At 39.7% G+C, this 22,910-nt stretch overlaps 2 protein-coding genes across 2 annotated transcripts; both read left to right on the top strand.

Moving 5' to 3' along the window:
- Nucleotides 1-1,266: 1,266 nt before the first annotated feature.
- On the top strand, nucleotides 1,267-14,837 carry LOC110044228 (protein IWS1 homolog). The gene is made up of 16 exons (XM_020749747.2): nucleotides 1,267-2,163; nucleotides 4,514-4,589; nucleotides 5,940-6,018; nucleotides 6,667-6,712; nucleotides 7,016-7,178; nucleotides 7,263-7,305; nucleotides 8,180-8,209; nucleotides 8,484-8,555; nucleotides 8,877-8,959; nucleotides 10,147-10,198; nucleotides 10,376-10,453; nucleotides 11,198-11,315; nucleotides 11,668-11,776; nucleotides 12,273-12,338; nucleotides 12,411-12,525; nucleotides 13,760-14,837. Exons 1-16 carry the CDS (start codon nucleotides 1,413-1,415, stop codon nucleotides 13,886-13,888), a joined length of 2,010 nt encoding a protein of 669 aa, XP_020605406.2. The 5' UTR covers nucleotides 1,267-1,412; the 3' UTR covers nucleotides 13,889-14,837.
- A 2,806-nt stretch (nucleotides 14,838-17,643) lies between these two features.
- Nucleotides 17,644-22,909, top strand: LOC110044231 (doublesex and mab-3 related transcription factor 3, truncated-like). The gene is made up of 2 exons (XM_089293314.1): nucleotides 17,644-18,735; nucleotides 21,392-22,909. The coding sequence occupies exons 1-2, from the start codon at nucleotides 18,357-18,359 to the stop codon at nucleotides 22,336-22,338; spliced, it is 1,326 nt and encodes a 441-aa protein (XP_089149440.1). The 5' UTR covers nucleotides 17,644-18,356; the 3' UTR covers nucleotides 22,339-22,909.
- The last annotated feature ends 1 nt before the right edge of the window (nucleotide 22,910 follows it).

Here is a 22,910-nt window from a genome sequence, read left to right as displayed (position 1 = left end):
GCCAAACCCCCTACCGGGAGGACCAGGGTGCCTTATTTCGTCTGGCTCCTCACCCTAGACCTATCCGGCATGGTTGAACTTGCCGGGCTCCAACGGCAAGGTATAGACACCGTCGTGGCAGGTTTGTAGACAAAGCAGCTTTTAAGATGATTTCTAGTCCGTACTGCGCATCCTCGAGAGTCTTTTGGGGGGGGGGGGGTTGTTTTGTTTCATATAAGACACCATAAAATGTAAACATTCCGCAACTACTTACATTAATTAAATTCAAAGTTTCAAAACAACCGCCATTATGGATGCGAAGCGGTCGAAGCTTTATGCTTCGTTCTTTCTCATATCACTTGATGAAACAACTTCACAGCTGTAAAAATCAATGAAGCTGAAAATCAAAGAAATTTGAAAGGCCTCAAAGATAAGGTATGTGGTTCGTAACAAATAACATCGATTCGCATTCCATCGAGTGAGATCTTATAATGTTTATAATTATAAACGTTAGGGTGCTGAGACTGCGCAGTTCGGACTGGTAAGAGGTCTTCGTTCCAGGTTTCAAGTTTTACGTAAACCCCGTCCTTATTAGGTGAGGGGCTTTCAATTCTCAGAAACGAGACCTCATTTGGTAATTCAGTATAATATGAGTGAGATGAGGAGGTGATGCACTGCCTGAAAAATGCAACCAACCACGCAAAAAATTACTTTCCGCGTTTGGTGCTTGAACTCAACTAATTCGAATGGTAGACAAAGACTCTAATTGTTACACGTAACCTAAACAAATGCAGAAATTTATTTACACATTATGTATCTAATCCGGCGGCGCTACATTTATAGTTTTACGATAACTGCGGAAATTCTCGCGCGCTTATTGGCTAAATTTCATTGTCAATAAGCGGACAGACACATGAATTTATAATTTATGCAATGCGTCAACAAGCGAGAGCGGACAATTTGACAACTTGTTATTGTAAAAAGCAATATCGACATTAGTTTTTCATGCGTCTGTCCTGTTATTGAGAAGAATTTCGTCATAACATTTTCAAAGTAGTCTGTGGATCCACTTGGCTATATCGTCTCGTGGATCCACACTTCACAATAATAGCCGAGTGAATCTGCAGACTGATTTGACAATGTTATGACGGAATTTATTGTCAACAACAGGACAGACGCATGAAAAACAGTCGCCTCAGCGCTTACCTCACCGATAATGCATTTGTGCCAGCAAAGCGGGTAGGTGAGAGACTGGAACCGCTCAACCCAGTTTCCCTCGGTAATCAAAGGCTTGGAAGCTAAGCGGAAATTTAAGTTTCTCGGTTGTGTTGTGGAAGACCAAAACGTGATCGTTGTCCACTGAAGAAAGGTTAGTATCTCTTCCATAAAGAAGACAGTTAGCAGGTTAAGAGGAGATCCCATCCTCAAAAAGAATGGGCGATAACGTCGCAGATCCCTTTGAGGACATCGATTCAGGAGACGAAGATCTAGAAAAGCCGCCAACACCTGGAATCCATCATGGCGGTGATTCGCCAGATGCGCCAGGTTTTAGCGATATTTCTGACAACGAGGATGAAGACAAGACAAAAGACGAAGTCCCGAAACAGCAGTCTGCAAATAGCAACGACAATGGTAGTTTGAATTCTCCTGTCGAAGAGGAAATTAATGAAAAGGAGGATAGCCCAGAGGAGGAAAAACAAAGCGGTAGTCCACTCTATGATCAAGAAATGTCGCCAGTTTCATCAACATCGGCCACAGCTGAAGAGCACGAGACTCTATTTGGCAAAGTTGAACGTGAAGCTGTTTCAGACGAGGAGGAATCTCCGTCGCTAGCTGCACAAATACACACAGAAACTACCTCAGACTTTGAACGCAAACAAGAACGATTGGATGGCGATAAAGATAAACGTGAGGTTTCTAGTCAGGAATCTGTTCTAAGAGAAATGTCTGAAGAGACAAACGAGGGACAAAGTGGTGGAAATTCAAATGATACAGAAGAGCCAACAGAAAGGAGGCGAACGATTTCTTCAGGGGCGGCCACGGACGATGATTTAGAAATGCCAATCTCACCTCTTGGGCTTGGACTTTCAGGACCAGAATCAGAGATAGTTGAGGATATTCTTAAAAGTGATGTTTCCAAACTTCTTCCGGATAACAAAGACGAGACTCAGGAAGAAGCAGCAGGTATAATACAGTAATAATGTTATCATGACTTAATCACTTGTGCAAATATCCTATGAACCAGGCTTCACTGGTTTTAATTCAACCTACTGTGCTAAATTAATGTGTTTTTTATGTACTAGCAGGAATGTTTGTGTAATATATTTAACAATATATTACTCACCAAATTGGACGAACTGAGCTTGAGGGCCATACTGGGAAATATTGTGTAGAGGTTGTGGCAGTATGGACCAAGCTCAGCAAGGTCCCTACAAAAATGACCAGGGGCCAATAGTCCCCAGTAAGGCTTGAGCAAGCTTGGTTAGTAAGTAGTTTAGTATATGGCATTGGTTTTGAATTTGCGAGCTTTCAAAAACAAAAAATACACGACTCGCAACCCTTTCCAAGAAAACTATTCAAATAACAAAATCCCGACAAGAAAGAGAAGGGTCCGAAATTGCCCTTTCCTGGTTGCCAGTGCGACTAAAAATTTTGCACTGGCAACCAGAATTTCACAACTGGTCGCCAGTGGGCAATTAACTATTTCATGCCACGATAATTGCACAAACAATAACTTTGATTTTCAGCCAAATCGATTAAAATAAAATTCAAAGCCGCCTGCCAGTTGGTCACTTCCTTTTTACCTTTCCGCTGCTTTTGAAGTATAAAACCGATTTTGCTGTTATTTTAAATCTACCACAACGTTTATAGCTACGATCAGTGCAAAGCTTCGCCTCCATGTTTTTTCAGCGGTTTCCCATAACATACGTATTGCAGGCATAATAGGCCTAGTGAGTTCTTTCGCCATGAATATTTATTCAGGTGATGTAGTGTCCAAAGATGTTGTGAAATCTTTCCGTAATTTATTATGAAGTGGAGACGGAACATCCGCGAAGAAATTAGATGAAGATTTAGATATTCTCTGGGCGTCAAAAGGTGGAAATATAGATCTGTCAAAGTGGTCAACAGATGATTTCAGCACAGGTTTGATTCCTGATTACATTGATTGCAAATATTTTGCCAGCAAGCACGTGGCAACCAAAAATTTTGGTTTGTGTTTTGCTGTGAAGAAAAAATTTCATTGACACTTTTTGGCGACCACATTTCTCCATATGGTGACTGAAAAAAAATTTCAGTCACCAGTTGGCGCCTGCCAAAAAAAGTTAATTTTGGACCCCGAAGCGCCAATCAGAATGCTTAGATTTACCCCAAGACTACCTTGCCATATAATATTGGTAGATATGTACTGAGCTGTAAAGTGGCAATGTAAATGTCTACCACTCATACCGACATTGTGGTGAATAACTGTTTTAGTATATACCGCACTAGTGGACCAAACAATTTACTTCATTTCTGACAATAAACCAGCAAATGGTTGGAAATTTCACAATCTCTGCTTGGAGGTGATTAGTACTTTGTTTATCACCCAGGAGTTAAGTAATCAGAATGTGTGAAAACACTATTCACTTGTGCAGTGTTTATGTTATAGTATATATGAAGTAAAGTAAATTGTTTATTATGGCTGACAAATCTAACTGACAAATTGTATCTTTTAAATTAAACCAAAGAGCTGCTAGAAACACAACCAGGAGCAAGTGTAATTTTTTGAGACGTGTAAAGTTAGAAACATTTTCACTTATATTATAAGTGAAAATTTGGCTGTAAATACACCTGCATCAGTTGCAATAGTATTTTGAGCCCTGCAAGTGTTCTTGCAAACACTAAAGTACAGGCTAATTTGCTTTCAAAGTAGCTTTTAGGGATGGCAACAAGCAAACTTTATTCTCTGCAAGGATCAGCAATTTGAAAAATCTTGCAACCTTGGCTAGGTTAATAATAATGTCATTATAGTAACATGCCTTGCAGGAGCAGTCTCCTTTAAGCTCCCTTCTGTATATGTATTGCCTTATGTGGATTTCCAGTATTATAGTCTGGAATACAATACAACACCAACAACAACTTTATTTGGTCTTGTACACAAACCTTTTGAGCAGCTTTAGCCAGGAAGAGGGCCAAAATCTAGTCTAAATAAAGGCACATGTATGAATTCCAGGAACCTCTCTTAGTTACTAAATGATGGAAATGACCAATAATTTTCATTACTAGATTCAATCTGGAATCAGTTTGTACAGATACTGTCTTATACAGGGTAAGCACTTAATGTGTTCAACAGCAATCCCGAATCCCTGCATACATGTAGTGTTAAGGGAGTATCCCTTTTCCTTGGGATACTACATAAATACAATCACCTTATAAGCTGCTGACTGGACTAAGTTGTCAATACACAATAATTGTGTAAGGGCAACTTAATCAGGTCAGGAGCTTAGTCAGGTCAGGAGCTTAAGATTCTTTGGTGATTTTGTTTTGTTTGTAGACCAAAATGACTATGAAGAAGAAACCAAGGAAGAGAAAAGTTTTGCCGAGAGTGAAGCAGTGGAGCAAGATGAAGGGTAGGGGTTTCCAGTACATTGTAAACTAGTGTCTCAGGGCTTAAAAAAAACTTGAATTCCAGCTTGCCCTTGGGACAAGAAGTTCTCAAATTTTGCTTGCCCTGTACAAGTCTTAGTTTGCTCTTTTAATGATTTAGTTGGCAGGTGACATACCTGATCCATTGTCCATCAGGCAAGTGGGAATGAAAAGTTACTTGCCCAGAAGGAAAATCTACTTGTCCCAGATGATCGGCACTTTTTTTGAACCCTGTGTCTCCAGTTCTGATCAACATCTAATTTCCCATAACAATATCAATATGTTTTCGAGCAGTCATGTGATGAGAATAAAAGAAAACCTTTAACCAGGGAATAATTTTATTATCTTGACGTACTGCAAAATCGTCAGAATTATATCTCAGTTCATAAGCTGTCCTGCATGCTAACTTGGACCTTTGGATTGGAATAAATGTTTTAGTGATAAGTTAAGAAAATATTTATAAACCTTGATAGTCTCCTGGAGATACACATTTGATGCTTATTTTAAGTACTGTATACTCTGGTCGTTCCAAGAATATGGCTAGTGGGTTTAATGTTAATATTGATTTTTGAAATGACTAGCGAGTTCAGTATTCAAATAATCAATTCATTATTGCATTCTTGAAATGACTAGTGGGTTCAATATTCAAATAATCAACTCATTAATGCAATTTTGAGGGGTATGCTTCACTTGGTTTGACTGTAAAATCTGTACATTCTACATTAACCAATCTGGATGGGGCTGTTTCCTCTTTGGCAAATAAGAAACGCAGACAAGGGTAAGAGGATTGGTTATAGGCAGAAGTCTAGAGGATTCTGTTCTTCTTTTTCGATAATTTATTTATTTATTTAGTCTTCGCCACTCAACTGCACTGGCATTTTGTACCAGCAAGCAACAGCATGTTGATGTTCACTCTGCAAATGGGATTCACCTCCATCCCTTCTTTCTCAAAATGCCATGAGGAGAGAGAAGTTTCACTGACATGTACATATATAAACAATAGCCTCTATTTGGAGCAGAAATATGCTATTTGTCCACTGATAGTATCTGTTCCAAGAAGTGAACAGTTTTATCTTCAAGGAACAGATAATGTTCAAGGACAAATATCCGAGCATATTTTTGCGCCCAATGGAGGCTATTGTGTTTGTTATCCTTCAAATATTTTTTGCAACACACACAGTTTTGAAAATAGTATTGAATAATATTGGGGAATATCACTTAGATATTCTGCAGTTTAAGCTGGGGAATATTCAGTCACATGATGCATTTAGACCAATCACACACAAGCAAAAATATTTGATGGATTATAATTCTTGATATTTTGTGGTGACTAGGTTGGAGTCTGGTGAGGAGGCAGGAGAGCAGTTGATTGCAGACATTTTTGGTGCTAGTGACGAAGAGGAGGAATTTGTGGTAAGATAGACAGGATAATTTATGTGATCATGCATATGCTCTGTATTAGCAAGCTTGTAGATAAAGAAAAAGTCAGCATACCAGCCAAGTGGCCCATCAGGCTGGTGCTTATCTCTGGTTTCAGTAGCATTTAGTGATTAGGATTTCTAGTCCTCCCTGGATGGGATGCTAGTCCGTCACAGGGTTACCCCCCACATTAAATTCACTGTTACCCACTCAAACACGTACTAGGTGGAGAGAGGCACTGGTGCACTGTGAGGGTAAAATGTCTTGCCTAAGAACACAGCACAATGACCTGGGCTAGGGCTTGAACCTGGATTGCTCAATCCAGAGGCGAGAGCACTAACCATGAGTCCACCGTGCCTCCACAAAGCCAGATAATTGGTGATATGCACTGGGTTAAATTGTCGCCAGATGAATTATCTTGGTTTACTTTTCCTCGTTGATGATCAGAATGCAAGCCATGGTAGCAGTCTCCATCTAGGAGCTGGCTGCCAATAGTGGAAGCTCCTGGATGACTCGGGCTCCCAACCTCCATTTAGCGATGCAGTTGTTAACCCATAGCTATAGGCTGCCTAAGACAAGTGTAGATTATCTGACTCGTATACTTCCATGTACTATATTTAAGATATGTGTGCTGCTTTTTAGGGATTTGGTCAAGAAGATATTGAGGTGACTAAGAAGAAGAAAGGAGGTAAAGATTAGTAATTGGCTTTAGTTAAGATTTCACAAAAAAATATGTATTTTACAGGGGTTTCATTATCGTTTTCAGAAGGAGAGTAACTGGTTTACACGGGCAGGCAAAACGCTTTGAACCAAACTTCTTTATAAGAAAAACATACCTCCAGGTGGTCAAACCAGGTGGCCAAAAACATCCTCACAGCCAGTCAATTTGCCTGGTGCGCAGCCCTTATGAAACCCCTGATTTTATGTTTCTGTAGTTGTTAATAGCACATTCACAGCCAAGAGTTCATTTTCTTCTTGTTGCTGTTTATAGCCAGGGACAGAAAGCATCACTTGTTGTCTGTCGGATCAGAGGTGGATGATGAAGAAGGAAAGGCTGAACAGGATATCACTGAAACAATGAAAGTGCCGAAACCGAAATCCAATAAAGGGGCCGGCAGTGATAGTGATGAGGATGCTTTTGACGACAGACCAGCGTAAGTGACATTTCAGATATTTGAAGAACACACTTTCGATGTCTAAACAGATTCACATTTCATGTTGTTGTCTCTTCTTCATAGATTTGTATCAGATTTTGACCTGATGATCCAGAAGAAGAAAGAGGTATTTTAATGATATTTCAATTGACCCCAAATATTTGTTTATACTTCATTTAAGCTTCATTTTTGTCCAACCAAATTTTGAATTTGCCTGTAATGACTAGTTTTACATTATGATCAGATATCATGACTGAGTGCCAAAATGACTTAGCTTTTAGTTTTGAAGATCTTGAACATTGCAGACCATGTTTGCTTTGAAACATGTAAACATCACAAATCATACAGTTCCATGGTTTGGTTTGCTTATATTTCTCCAGAGTGGCATAAAATATAAAACGAAAATCTGCTTTGAAAGTCGCCCCACAGTGAATTGCTAAGCATTCTTTTTACTACTTGTATAACTACAGATTGAGTTGTCAGTTTATTTGTGTATGCAAATTACAGTAAAAAAATGTCTCACAAAATTTGTAATATGCCTGGTATCCTGCGAGCAGGCTCTAACATCTGGGTTTCACGCTCAGGCACTGCTTTCTGGCTTTTCTCTTTGGTGCACAAGTGAATTAAGAGCGACACAAAGGTCTTAAGGAACTAGGGCTGACATGTCTCATCTCACGTGTGCGACTCTTGTAGTTTTGCCACTTACACCCCTGGTCCAATATATCTGGCCAAATATTCATGTCTGGCCAAAACAGAGACTTGAAAAGACACATCCTGCTAATAAAAAATGATTTCCAGCACTGCTTAAGAATCTTTCACGAACAACTATTTATTGAATATTGATGGTTCTATTGAATCTAACTAAAAATAATAATTTGCAGTTCCAGGAAATACGATGGGGGGGGGGGGGGGGGGGAGTTTTTTTGGGAGAGGACTGCAATGTTTTCTGTAGCAGTCCTGAAAATTGATACTAACAGCATAATATTTTTTTTTTTGAACAGATGAACAAGACTTTTAGAAAGAAAAGAAAGGTAATAACTTTTTAATTAATTTTTAATAATAATTTGGATTAGATGAAGTTTAAAACTTTGCACTGATTCAGAAAGAAATTGTACCATGGGTAAAATTGAAGTAAACCATCAACATCAATCACAACTTGCTATTAAAGTGCAAAACGTGTTGAAAGAAATTTGATGAGTTGAATTTTCTCAGCAAACTTTGGACTTGTCACATTATCTTAAAAAGTGTAATTTAAACGTCTGTGCCCTGTTATTTACATGTAAATACATTTGATGGTTTTTGTAGAATGTTGATATCATAAGTGACAGTGATGATGCAATAGCACGTATGATTACCCAGATGAAGGAGGCTGCAGAGGTATTTTTTGTTGTTATTTATGTGCATTCTAGGTCTTGTTAGAGTATTTGGGTACTTGGATCAAGTTTAGAAAAGAGGTTAGGGTTAGGTGTAATTCATTAATCCTATATATATACACTGTAGGCTAGGAGAGAGGGTTGGTGGGGGGAATGTCCATCCAGATTTCAACCATTAATGGGTTTATTTAATATTTATAATAAGTAAATTTAAGTTGCCAAATATGGTGACTTTTTCTGAAATTTATCTGGGAAATGTATTTCGCTTGTGGCATGTCATGGTACTCAGACCTTATGTTTCCATGCATTATTTTTATTCATTTAGGAGGACAGAATGCTAAATGGTGCAAAGCAAGCTGCTACCAAGAAACTCAAGATGCTTCCATCTGTTTTAAGGCACCTACACAAGTGAGTCTGTATAACAACACACACATTTATGTACCTCTGTTTTAGAAAACAGAAGACCAAAATATAATATAGGAATTCAAAACCATAACTGGTAAAATGTACCCAGAATAACTCACTGTTTACAAGTACTTAACTTTGCTCTGATGAAAGGCTAATGTTCAAAACATCGGCTTCACAAACTCACTACAGTGGTTAAAATGTCCATACAGCCAACAGGATTTTTGTAGTTTTGGTTAAAGTGTCTACACACCCAACAGGATTTTTGTAGTTTTGGTATCTCTTTAATGTATAAAAAGGTAGTCTAATAAAAAAAAAATTGGATTCCGACGCTCTTTCGCCCTCAAATCGAGCTTTCAAAGTTTCCACTTTGGCCACGCCCAATGAAGTTGACCATGAGTTAGTGCGAAAAAAGAGTTTGGGTTCCTGAATGGATCATGACTTCACGTCAGGAAGTACCAAATCTAGCCTGCGAGCAGGCTTTCTTTGTTAGTGGCACGAGCGAAGCTGTCACCGAACGAAAAGAGAGTCGCCAGGTGAAGCGGCGTGACAGGCCCCTCACCAGCTTGCTTCGCTTGCTGACTCGTCTCTGGCGACTTTGCTCCGGCCGCGACACGTGAGAGCCTGGTCGCAGAAGGCTATGCCAAATCATGCCAGTTTATGTCACTGTCACCTCACAATAACAACTCTTCTACCCAGCCAGCAAATGTGTCTAAATTGAAATTTTCAATTCGTTACATTCTCCACTAGCCTGCAAACGCAGACGTATTTCCGGCTGTCGCTTGTCTCCGCCGAAAATAACGTCTGCGAACCCGAGCCAGGAAACGGTTTCTGTGACGTAATGACTTTTGTTTCTCTTTGGCCAATCAGATTCCATGATAGAATGAAACTCGAGTGCTCCTCGCAGCGAATACTTCGCGCAGTAGTTCTGGGGCTACTTGAGCTAAACTGTGATTGGCTTAAAATTCCTACATCACAGAAATCGTTTCCTGGCTCGGGTTCGCAGACGTTATTTTCGGCGGAGACAAGCGACAGCCGGAAATACGTCTGCATTCGCAGGCTAATTCTCCACTTGTCACTGGCAATGTTTTAAGCGCGTAAGTCGTAGAGGTTAGACAGATCTGTATTATCTGCTTTATGCGGTGATATTTTTTGTCTAATTATGACTGTTTTTCTATCTCCTTTTTCAGGGCTGATTTACAAATGACATTCCTTGATCTTGGAGTTTTAAATGTTTTGAAGGTTGGCATGAATGCTATAATTTTCAACCAGTAAAATCATGTTAAAATCACAATGCTAGATTTTTAAAATACCCCAAACCTGAAATCTTTGTTTCATGACGATTCAGTTTAAATTCAAAGTTTCTTCTTTTAGTAAGTCATGAACGATATCTTTGGCTTATTTTATTTCACACTACAGGAGTGGATTAGTCCTTTGCCAGACGGCTCATTACCACATCTGCAGATTCGGGAAGGATTACTCAAAGTGTTGGCTGAGGTAACTCTTCACTAGTCTATCCCTGTTATCTTACATCAAGCGTTCCCTCGCTTGCCCCACCATCCCCTGCCTCGTCGATTTTTTGCCCTCGCTCCAAAGTGCGCGCGGCCAGAATGTGGGAAAAGCTCTTCGTGCGGGAACGCTTGCTAGGTTGGCTAATCATGTATAAACCACTACCATTGTTTAAAGGATACATTTCTTTTTTATCTTGGAAAATCCTGGGGACGCGGGGACGAGTTTTCTCCAAACAATACTACAGTGGAACCCTGTTAATACGGTCACCAACGGGCCGTGAAAATTTGGCCGTATTCACTGGGTGGCCGTATTAACGGGGTAGTGTCAAACCTCATGACTGGTGTAGATTGAGTGACGTCTTAACAGATATATAGCAACTGCACATCTAAACAACTGTTCTTGTAAAATATTAACAATGGAAAGATGAACATAGCTGGTTTGAGTGGCCGTATAAACGGGGTAAAATTATAGAGGGTTATATAGGTCAGGATTTTAGAATGTGGCCGGCGGCTTTATTAATGGAGTGGCCGCATTAAGGAGGTTTTGTCATGAGAAAATCATAATGTATGGGTATTTCGCCGGGACAAAAAAGTGGCCTTAATAATGAGGTGACTGTAACGAGGTGATTGTTAGGCGGGGTTCCACTGTATGTATTTAAGCTGTAAAAGTGATACTACTACTATAAATAGTTTCATTCTTAATCAGTTGTCTTACACTTGTTTTTTTTAGTTTCCGCCTATGGACGGCAGAGCGCTAAAAATGAGCGGCATTGGTAAAGGAGTTATGTACCTGTGTCGTCACCCAAAGGAGACCAGAGAGAACAAAAAAGTAGCGGGAAAACTCATTAGTGAGTATCAGCAAGAGAAATAGCTACTACTTCTGTGCTACATGGACATGTGGTCCCTTATTCTTCCGTGTGTTCGTCGAGGGAAAGTATCACAACAACCGAGAGGGTGGAGTGGGCATCAGATCCCCCTACCTCCTCCTATTGGTAGAACTGGTACTCTCGCTATTTGAGACCAAAATAGTGGCTGTTTGTTATTGGAGTGCGATCGCGACAGATACACGGAATACTCCAGCTGGGGGCCGCAAACTGTTTGGCTTGACTTGTAATCGATACTTTAATCTTTTCTTATCTTTACTCTAGTAATTAGAATTTCTCATGTGATATTAAATATTGTAATAAACGTTTATTTCAGATGACTGGGCGCGACCGATATTTGGTGTTACATCAAACTTCAAGTCGCTTAGTCGAGAGGAAAGAGAAGAACGCGACTATCAAAATATGTCCAAGAAAAGGCGATTAAGGTAATGAGTCAAATTATGTTATAACAACTACAGATAACCGTAAATTTCTGAAAATGGTCCATAGGTTTGTTGTTAGTGGGGCCGCCAGACCTTGAGTTAAATGGGGAGGGGGGAGGGGCGCGGAGGCGTTTTGTTTTTGCTTGCCCCTTCCCTAGATCCGCCACTGGCTTTATCTTTGACCTTTGTTCGGAAACAGAGGGTAGAATTTTTCTCTTCAAGAGAGATGACTTAAGCATTTGCATGTGAAAGATCTCAGGGTAGAAGTCGCAATATTGTCTGTGTAGATAGTGGAAGCTTGAAAAGAAAATCGAAAAGTCGCGAGATAAATTTCCTCAGACATTTACTTTGTTAATACTTGAGAAGATTCTGTTCACTCAGGTCAAAATTGTCTTTTATGGAATAGTGTTTTTTGTCAATAATTTTGGACAGATTATTAACTTTTGTTCTTTTAACTAGGTTTCTTCCCCTGTCTGAAGATTCTTTTCTTCTTCTTTAGTTCAGTAGATAGCGACGGAGGGAAGACGCCTAAGTCTATTGATTCTGCTCTGCAGAGCGAAAAAAAGTGAGTAGACACGGTGCCATTTTCTTCAGTTGTGCTAAATTCTCAACTTATCCGTTTTCATCTCTTTCTTAGAGCCGTGAGGCCTGGTGACAAAGGTTTCGTGATGCGAGCCCGCGTTCCTATGCCGTCCAACAAGGATTATGTCGTAAGACCGCAGAATAGCATTGAACGAGCTGATTTTAACAGGGTGAGTATTGGCTGATAAAAGTGATTTTAAGGCCCATTTAGACGGTGATATCATTGCCGCTTGGGATTTTTGTAGCTCGCGCTGTTCACGCGGTACCATAATCGCGAACAAATTTAATCAAATTGTCATGTGCTGTCTGTGACTATGAATGTCGCAGGGTTTTGAAACATTTTTCAGAATCCAACGGCTTGTTCTCTCATGCGCGATAATCGGAAGCTAGTTCTAGATTCGATTTGTACAGACCTTGACCTATCATTTGAAAACAAAAACAGAATCCGAGTGTATATATACAGTGGAAGCCCGCCTTACGACCATCCCGTTTATACAGCCACCTCGTTGTTACGACCACTTTATTCTGGCCCAAATAAGAGCTCAGTCAGTCTTTTTCTTATTTTAAAGAACCCCCTTAATTCGGCGACCCCGATAATACGGCCAGATTTTTGTGGCCCTTTGGTGATCAGATTAATGGGGCTCCACTGTAACAGATACGATTGCCATAAGTGGATAAAACTTGTAATAATTTATTGCCTTAGTTCCTCAACCAGTCCGACCTCCATCCCTTATTGCCTTCGTCCCTCTACCACTCCATCTCTTCTCACCAGCTCCAACACCCTGCTTCACAGAGACCTTAAATTAACGTGCGACATTATTAACTTATATTTAGTTCATAAGTGTTCGATTTCAGGCAGAGAGGGAAAGGCAAGTTTTAGCAAATCCCACTGGTTTAAATCTGTTATTCAAGCTAACGCAAAAACTGATTCTTACATGTAAGGGATATGTGTACAAGCAAATCTTCTTGTTCCCTTTCTAAACTCGTAATTTTGTAGCGTTATTCAGTGGTCGTGCAAACGTTCAGAGGCCATGGGTCACCCTTTTACCATGTTTTATTGAATGTTCTGGCTCTTTAGAGTACGAGATCTTCAAGAATGTTTGCTACTCAGAACATTGGTGTCCTTTTGATTTTACGTGCTGCTAGTTTTACGAAGAGTAGATCATGTGACTCGATAAGTACGTCACGCGAGACGATAAGATGGTCATGTGACCAACTGATGGTATGATCTGTTGCAAGTTGGACTGCGAGCAGTCTCTCTTTTCCTCGAAAATCAGCGGGAACTTCTGTTGCGTTATCCTTTGCGTTCTTTCCCAGGGATTTTCGAGCAATAGAGAGACCGCTCGCAGTCCAGTTGCAAGTCGTCAAAATCCCTTATTGTAGTATTTTCGACATCAATTTCAGAAACCGCAAAAGTCCATGGACAGGTTTGAAAAGCAGAAAAGAAAGTTCGAAGAGAAGAAGAAATTACTCAACAGAGGATCACAGAGAGCTGTCGAAATCAGCATTGAAGGAAGGAAAATGGCGCTGTGATCATAAAATGGCGATCTTTGCGTACCGGTTACACGAAGTAGGATTATGAAGGAATCAGCTGGCCGAGAAATTCGCTGTTTTCTTGTGTCAGTCCTCTCTGTGTACAACAAACTGCGGGACCCTCGAGAATTACTTAAAGTGCAAATGAAGTGACAATTTCTATCCTAAAATTTGTAAATTTAGTGGGATTGTAAAAGTTTCCTTGGCGGCAGAGGCACTGAATGTGTTCAAATGACCAAGCAATCTAACAAGAAGTGGTCAGATCAGTCACGCAATGAAACTTCCTTTTCCAATAATTCTGAAAGTTTGAGAGGCCGATTTGCACTGAAAAAGATAAGAGTAACGGTGGACTTACAATCGTGAATATCCTGCATCGTATCGCATGGGAAGCAAATTTCTTCCAACCCCAAGAAAATTTTGAAAGACTCTTTAACTCTCGTCCCCAGATCACCTGCAGTCAGTTGCAGAGTAAGAACTGGTGACGAGATTGCCAAAACGTTCTGGCATTATCTTGGGTTGTTCCATGATTGGATGTCAAACAAACTTTTCATTGAGAAAGAAAACTATTCATTTCACGTGCACTTAAAGAACAAAGAACGAAACCAAAAAAATGGACGTGGGAACAAATTAGGGCTATCATCTCTCGACTTTACCAAGCTTTTTGTTCGTCGTATGGACTTGATTTAAAATCCCTGTATAGGAAGTAAAATAACGGTCTTATCAGCCCCACTTGACTTAAATAACAGCCAGAAAATAACAGTAATCGGGAAAAGCGTTTTCATTGTTTTTACCAATGAGCTGAAAGGAGTTGTTTAAACTTTTATGTTTTACTGATATTTGCGACTCGAGAAAAATCCCTTTCGCTGAACTGCGGCGATGCGATTTCATCTACTTTCCATTTTGTACATGTAAATAGCTCAAAAACAAAATAAATGGATCTAAATGTGAACAGACATAGTGATGTTTTATAACTATTCCTGTACAATAACGACTTATTAACCGAGAGTGAGGTCTTTACGGGAAAATCTCAGACCGAGACCTTGCCGTATTGCGAGGTTAATACGGCAACGTTGCGGTTTGAGGTTAATAAGTTGTTTATTATATGGCTTTTCGCTTTGTTTTTGCAAGCCCGGAATCGGCCCGTGGGCATTACGGGAGAATAATGCCCTGGAATTGGCTAGTCAGAGCGCGCTTTATGTCGGTTACAATCACAAGCCATATAATGAAGTATCATAAAGTCGGGACACAATAGATGGCGACATTCTGTCCAAGCTACTAACCATGAGAAACGGTGCGGGATGGATGGATTTAAAAATTTCATTCTGGTGAAATTTTGAATCTTTCAGTCAATTATATTTCTTTTTCACGCAAGGTGTACAATTTAAAACGGTGGTAATGGAAGCCGATGTCAGCGCTCAACTCCGTTTTCTGAATTCCCTACAAACGCAGAGCTAACCTGACCCCCCCCCCCCTCCCCCCCTCCCATCCCCAGTATTTTGTTAGGTGCTGTCGCTGGTAGCCATTTATACCCCTGGGTGGAGAGAAGCACTGTGAGAGTGTAAAAGTGTAATCTCTCCGGGTTAGTGTGGACGGAAAACATTTGATGTGTTTTTACAGTGAAAGCTGTGTTTTCAAATTCCTCTGGGTAGTGTGGACGGGGTCTTGGACATAAAAGGATTAACGCGCCGTCAATAGCACCCAAAGAAATCACAGTTGACTTGGACAAGAGGCCGAAGCACCTGAGGTCATCTATCAACCAAAAGATCGCGTCAAGCAAACAGCACTGAAAAATGAAGTGGACATACCGTGTACGTATCGCTGGGAAGGAAAAAACCACACCACGTGAATTAAGACCAGTTTTAAAAACAAGCAATGATAAATATAAACGTGCAATGCCAATAGCAGGTATTCTACGCACGAACAATGGAGAAGCGTTGCTTAGAAGAACGCTTTGTATGTTTGTTATAAATTATGAAACTTTGTTGGGCCATGGGTTTTTTTTATGTTTTTTTCTACGCCTTCATCTTCCCACTGTACCAATTTCATTCGATCATCTTTTACAAATGCCTCAAACATACATCTGAAGGGCTTCAGTTTTCAGAGCGAAGCGTTTCAGTTTAACCGCGAACACATAGTAAACCAGTTGACGGTTTGCGCGTTCTGCAACAAACTTCTTTGCTGCGAGTTCGACGATCGAAGGACATCGTCGAAAACATTTTTCACCGGGCGGTGTTACATGTGTAGAAAAATATCGAGAGAATACTTAGTTTTGTCGTCTAATTTAGCGTTATTTTCGCAAACTGTATTTTAATAAGTATCCTAATTAGGAATAATTACCGGTAAATATTGATTGTAGTCACCCGTAGATAACCCGCTGGTAAAACTGAAACTTTGTAAGAATATTTCCGAGTTACGGTTTTTTTTTACATCAATAAAGGATTTGTTTATTTTACGTTTTATACGTTCTGTTTATTGAACGCGAATGTGAGGGTAGAATTGGGCAGTGCACACCGATTGCGAAAAAAAAAAAAGCAAAATAGGCTACAATTTTTTTTTCTTTTGAACACAAAACAATCAAAACTGTATTCCCAGCGAAGATGGAAGGTGCAGTCGAAATAGCATAACAGAATATTTAACGACTTAGCGGCGAAAAACAGAAAACGAGAAAAGAATTTTAATCATACGAACTTTTCTCGAGTTAAATTTATTATAATTTGTTGTGAAAATAGCAAGTCCACAATATTGGAACAATGGACCCTCATTGAACGAACTAGATTTCCATCAATTGGAGTTTAACATTCAACAAAATATTGAAAGATTCTTCAGCAGGGAAACTGTAACAAGAACTATTCACGTTGAATTGCCCACACTTCGAAATCCAATAATTTGTATTTAATTGCGTTAAACTTTGCCGTTCTGACTGAGTGAGTCACAGGGGAAAACGAAAACTTCGTTCGTCACACATTAAATATTAAATCGACTCCAAACAGGTATCGAAAATTTGCAAGAAAAAGTACTAACTGGTAAATCAATATCTTTGTAGTTTTTGCAAAAAACCATAGGTGGTCTTCGCAACTTGTTTTCTCGTTTGTTAGATTTATCACACTACTGAAACGTTTGATTCTTCATGAAGGCATTGTAAAGAAACTAAATACTTTTAAATATTAAAAGCGCATGGATCGACAATTCATCGCGATTCGAACGATTTAAGAAATATTAATGTTCACTTATGATTTTAGGGGTGGTTTTCAGAACATAACTTATCATCGACTTGAAAAGACATTTATATTTAAAGTAAGAAAAAAACCCGGAATCCCATATATTGCTTTAAATACCCCGTGTAATCAGTCTCATTTCTTTTACCGAATTGTATACGTTTCCTTGAAATGTAGCGAAGCCGGCGACCAGCTTCTCTGAGGTTCTTGAGTAAACAAGACGTTTATGAGTCGCGAAACATGTTTCGCCAACTTGTAACAAGCGAGAACAAGCAAAACCACTAGAAAAGGTGGAAACTTGCTACTTGAAAGAGCAAACACCATTTCAAAGATAGCTATTAATTTTAATGACGTACAGAGCGAATTCTAACAGTTTAAAACTACAGCTCCGCGCTCTTCCACTGAAATGAAATTACCCAACGAAAACAATGTCAAAGCCACAACTTCTTCGTTCGGTTCCAGGCAGCTTTAGTGCAAGAAAATAACTAAACTTCTCGCTAAGATATTTGACAATCCTGGCAGCTAAATTCCCCGAGGTGAGAAGCTTTAGTTTGTTAGCCTGTCAGTTCTTTTGTTTCGTCCGGTACATGATGAAATGGTTCAATGGATTTTGAAGAAGAACATCACACACGTCTTGAAATAAAGCAGTAAAACAAAACCAAAATTCTAAAGTTTCACGCTAGACTTTGTCGGTTGGTTTGTGTTCGTTGTTTCATTTTCAAGCGATCTTATCACGGGTGCAAAAACGACTAAAAAGCTGTAAGAAGTCATACATAAATTATATCAGTTTTATTTCGTTGTTAAAAGAGCAGGAATAGAATCTTTCGAGTGACAAGTCAAGATTTTGTTTTAAACTTTGAAGTCTTTAAACCGGAGTGAGTCCTGTGTTTTAGACTGAGATTTAAAAATAAGATTAGTGTGTCGCTCGTACAGTTGCAATGTTTTTACCTACGGTTTACAGTGAATTTTTACTTTGTACAGTATTTAAGGACAGCATATCACTTGCAGGCGAACTAACAATGCTATTGAATAATTGACAAGTTACGAGCCAATGGGAGAGCTTGTTATTCTTCGCAAACATCTCTGTTAATTAGTCAGCGACATTTAAGCGCTGGTTCTTTCTCTCCATTGACAACAATTTTACGTGATCGCGAACTACACGAGTGTTGAGAAACTGCGCGTCCTGAAAACCTGATTTTCCTTTAGAAATAATTCCTAAAACTGATCCAACGAGGAAACGAATCATCATTGTTATGAGTGCTATATCTGAAAACGGTTCATCCAGCGTTTCACCCCGTGCGCCCAAATGCGCGCGTTGTAGAAATCACGGAGTGGTCTCTTCTCTCAAAGGTCACAAGCATTATTGCAAATGGAGGGATTGCGTCTGCCCCAAGTGTTTATTGATAGCCGAGCGACAGAGAATTACCGCAGCTAGAGTAGCTCTCCTACGCCACCAGACCAGAGTAGAGCCTTACGAGCTTAGAGGAAGCGGGCCATGTGCGAGTTACTCGCGCGCGAGCGGCGATCACGAAGGAAACTTTCCCGCTTCACTCACGCACAGGATTAACTCCGTTTTCTCCACAAATCCGCCAGCCGAGCCCGTACGACCAGCTTCTTGCCCCATCGCTGAAGGTAATGAAGTAGTTCTATGAATTTAGAAGGATAGTAAAGCCATAGTAACCTTTTCTAAACTTGGTACGTGAGTCGAAATGATTAGTTTGTGACCACTGGGGAAAGGAAGCTGCGAATACGCCGTTGAGAGAAGTCGATTTCAAAGAACAAAAGCTTCGGCTGTAGAATTAAAGCTAAACATTTAGAACATTCTTTTGTTCTGTTGGATGAGTTGTGTAATCCAACTTAAATCAAAAAGTAATTTTTCAATGAACCTTATGACATGCCTTGTTTTGTTATGATGATTAATCCAGGTACGGAAGTTTCTCTTTTCAAATGACAGTGAATGGAATTACATTCCTTGTGAAGAAAAAAAAACAGAAAAAAAAAAACTGTGATGAAATTACATGCAAGTTAAAGAATGGTTTCTTTCTTCTATCATCAGCTATTGATCTCAATTGCTATTCATTTGACATGATTCTGTAAGCGTTAAATTTGTAGTTACTTGACGCAAAGTTTCGACCAAGAGGAAAATTTTTTGACATTTGACTTAAAAATACCAGAATCGCGCGCTCAAACACTCGATATCTATTTCCTATCACGGTTAGTGATGATATTTACCTCAAAATGTTTTTATTTAGCAAAAGAAACTTGATGGGCCAAACAATTACTCCACCTGGCATCCACTTCAACAAGTACAAAAAAGCTGTGAATTTTTTTCAAGATTTATTTACTGGCTCGGCTAAAAACTGTACAAAAACCATTTATCTGAATTAGCTGATACAAGTTGAGTTCGCCCGCAAAAGCCTATAATCTACTTGAAAGCGCGCACAATTTCCTCAACCTTACTTAAAACATTTTGTGGCCAAATTTAACATTTCCGGAAAAAACTGAAGTAAAATGACTCTCTGGCAAAAAGTCCTTTATTGGATTTCGAAATTCCTTGCTAGATGAGAGAATTATCTTCTATTTCTGCTCGGTGAGACTGCCGCCGAACAGAAAGATAAGGGAATCTCTTTCTCGCAGGGCAATTTAACATATTAGCGAATTTTTTTACTAGAAATGCAACAAGTTTTTTGAAGTTGTGAGGAAAGTTTAAACAAAGAAGACGAGCTATTTTACCGCTATTAAAATATCTCCTTGTTTTCAATTCTGTTTCCTGTGCTTGAAAAATAAAATGTCTAAATCGGCGTAGCAAAAGATTTATAGTTTAAGCTCCACGTAAGATGCACTTGCATTTTTCAGTCACGGGTAGTCTAAATTTAACCTATAACAAAAAGTTTTCATATGATCCGGTGTTGGAATAAGTACCATATGCTCTTGTCTTAGACGGAGGGGGGTGAAAAAAACTATTCTAAGATACACTTTTGTTCTAATGGCCTCAAGAAACTTTACTAGCTGGCCGGATGTGTTCTTGGATTTGGCGATCGCTACAGAGGATAAAACAAGCCTACAAACTTGATACTAGCTTGCTTGTAAAACAAGTGGAAATATATTCAATCATGAATGTGAAGACAAAAAAAACCCACTTTTTTTAATGGAGGGTAAGCAAGTGGTTCTCCGTCACATACATTACTTACAAAAAAAATTCGGACGTCAAAATTTCACTTTTTATCTCATTTAGGACACATTTCGGACAGAAGTTTCGGACAGTTCGCTGAAACACAAAATCTACGCCTTCAAAACACGAATGAGACTGAAACAACATCTGTGAAAATAATAGTTTTACTGTAGCCTCAAAGTTTTAGAATACACCAACCAGAAAATAACGCATATTCTATCACGCCGTTATGTATCTCAACTAGAGTTCGCTCCATAAAGGAAACTATTGAAGAGCTTCGGAGCTAAGTTTTACACTCTACTGCAAATATTTCGGACGCTTAAAAATTTCGGTTTTGTTTCCTTTTCAGACGCTTTTTTCGTCCGAAATTTAAATCGTTCAAAATTCTTCGCAATTAAATCAAACATTTTACATGTAGTTGGAAGTAGTTCTTTAATCGCAATGGAACAAAGAAACCATGGTGATCGATGTTAGTGTTTTACAATGTAAAATTATTGATTTTAAAGAAAAGCACAAATTTTCTCCAAAACTTTCTTTTTCGCATAAATCGGTCCAATTGACCATTCTTAGTCTCTAACGAGCAAAATTTGGCTCGATGAAGGAATTCATACATTTTTGTTTAAAACCAGCGATTGCACGTTAAAAAACACCAGTCTTAAGTGCTGGGATTTTGACCAGATTACTCTTTCTTCCCGGTTAAGTTATTTAACAATTAGACCCGTAGCCCGCAAGGGCTACGGGTCAATAGCCCTTGAGGCGAAACCGAATGGGCTATTGACCCGTGGCCCTTGAGGGCGAAGGGTCTAATTGTTTTAGTGTCACCCAACTAGTCGGACAGAAAAAGTAATAATAAAGTTAGCAAATGCAAGTTGAAGAAATGTTTATTTGGGAATAAAACGAAAGAAAGCGTCACGCTCGATGGCGCCAATTTCGCTACTCGATGACTATTACTAATAGTCCCCTAGTAGCGTAGCCAATCAAAATGCAGGATTTGCATTAGTCCACTAGTTGGGTGATACTAATTGGGGATAGTCTTTCTAACTGTTTCAATCTCTGATCATTTCTTACGCAAAGGCGTGCAAGACAACTTTAATATTTTTTTTGTTCAATTCACAGAGAAAAACGCGCAACAGCCTGTGTTTATTAAGGAAGAGAAAGAGGATCCAGAGTATTCCAACAACGCCTCACTCCCTGTGGATGAACAAGACGATGAACCCGCGCCAAAGAGGTTAGCAAGGAGCGCCTCTCCACCTCATGTCAACGGTGTTTGCCGCTCGCCATCACCCCGCTTTCACGTGCACGACAACTGCCGGTCATATGTTGACCACATGGTCAAAGAAAGCGAGAGACCTACGTTCCAGTTTCCATGGAGCTCTACATTCCGCGATCAAGACGATTTCGACTACACTGTCAAACTTCTGCAAAAGAGCCTCGGCGAATCTGCATTGAAAAGAAGAAAGCCCCCTCGTCCAGTCGAGGTACTTAGCAAGGTTTTCCCCTCACACAAGGAGAACGTATTGGAGCTTGTTTTGAAAGGCTGCAGTGGTGATATAGTCCAGGCGATTGAGTGCATTCTAGCGGGCAAGAGTCACTCCATTGACTTCCCAGAAGCAGTTCCTTCCCGTCTGCCTAGTGTCACTTTAAGTTCTTGCTTTCCCAGCATGTCATTCGCAGGAGTAAAACCAAGTATATTTCCTACTGCGTCACTCACTTTACCGCTGACGTCACACAACGCCGCCACCACGACAGCGGCGCATCCACTGACTTCCATGGGAGGTTTGTCTGCACAGGCGCATGCCGAGTTGCGCTCTCGGCCTGCTCATTTGAGAAGCCTCCCTATACAGAATCATAGATGCGGGAACGACGACGGAGAACGACATGAATTTAATGCTACAAGCGGTCTTCTTAGACCTGCGTTTTTGTCAACCTATTCAGGCTCACCGCCTCCATCAAGGGAAAGCAGCTTTGCTGACAATGAGGTGTCGGCCTGTTTCCGATGTGGAACAAAACCTCGATCTGGCGACAGGTTTTGTGGAAAATGCGGGACGGACCTTAAATGTTAGCAGGGCCTCTAAAAATGAACTTCAAGTTGTAATTCGTTCCCTCGCGGCAAATGTCTGCAGCTCATTTTACAGAAGGACAATATAAAATCGGAATGTTGCGCAATTTGGCGCGGAGAAACAATTTTTACCATCGTTTTCTGTTGTGTTGTTCACAGATCACTTTGTGATTATAAGAAAAGCTTGTTTATCGAAAAGTAAGGTTGTATCAAAGAAATACCATGTATGTGTTAACGGAAAAGAAAATAATTTTCACCCCAATATATGGCCCTTTCACAATGTAAAAACATGGAATGGAATTTGCAACGGTTCTTCACCCAAGACATTGGAAATACGTTTATTCTTCAGAGTTAATAAAGTGTAGCAATACCACTAACCTTTGACAATAGAAATAGGTGTTTCTCCCGTGTCCTCCACCGCAATAAAAAAGGACAGTTTGGGACCAAAAGCGTCTCATAAAAGTCCCCTCCTTCTTAATACGAGACAAGGGCTTATTTTTGAAAGTTTAAAAAATTTGTATAAAAAGCAGCTGAGAAGTAATTTATATCACAATAAAGAGCTTAGTATTTGGTAAT

This window comes from Orbicella faveolata, unplaced genomic scaffold (assembly GCF_042242905.1).
Source record: "Orbicella faveolata isolate gen_17 unplaced genomic scaffold, um_ofav_v1 contig_25, whole genome shotgun sequence".
Classification (NCBI taxonomy): Eukaryota; Metazoa; Cnidaria; class Anthozoa; order Scleractinia; family Merulinidae; genus Orbicella; species Orbicella faveolata.
Note: the sequence above shows the minus strand (reverse complement) of the source record. Positions and strands in the feature narration are given on the sequence as shown.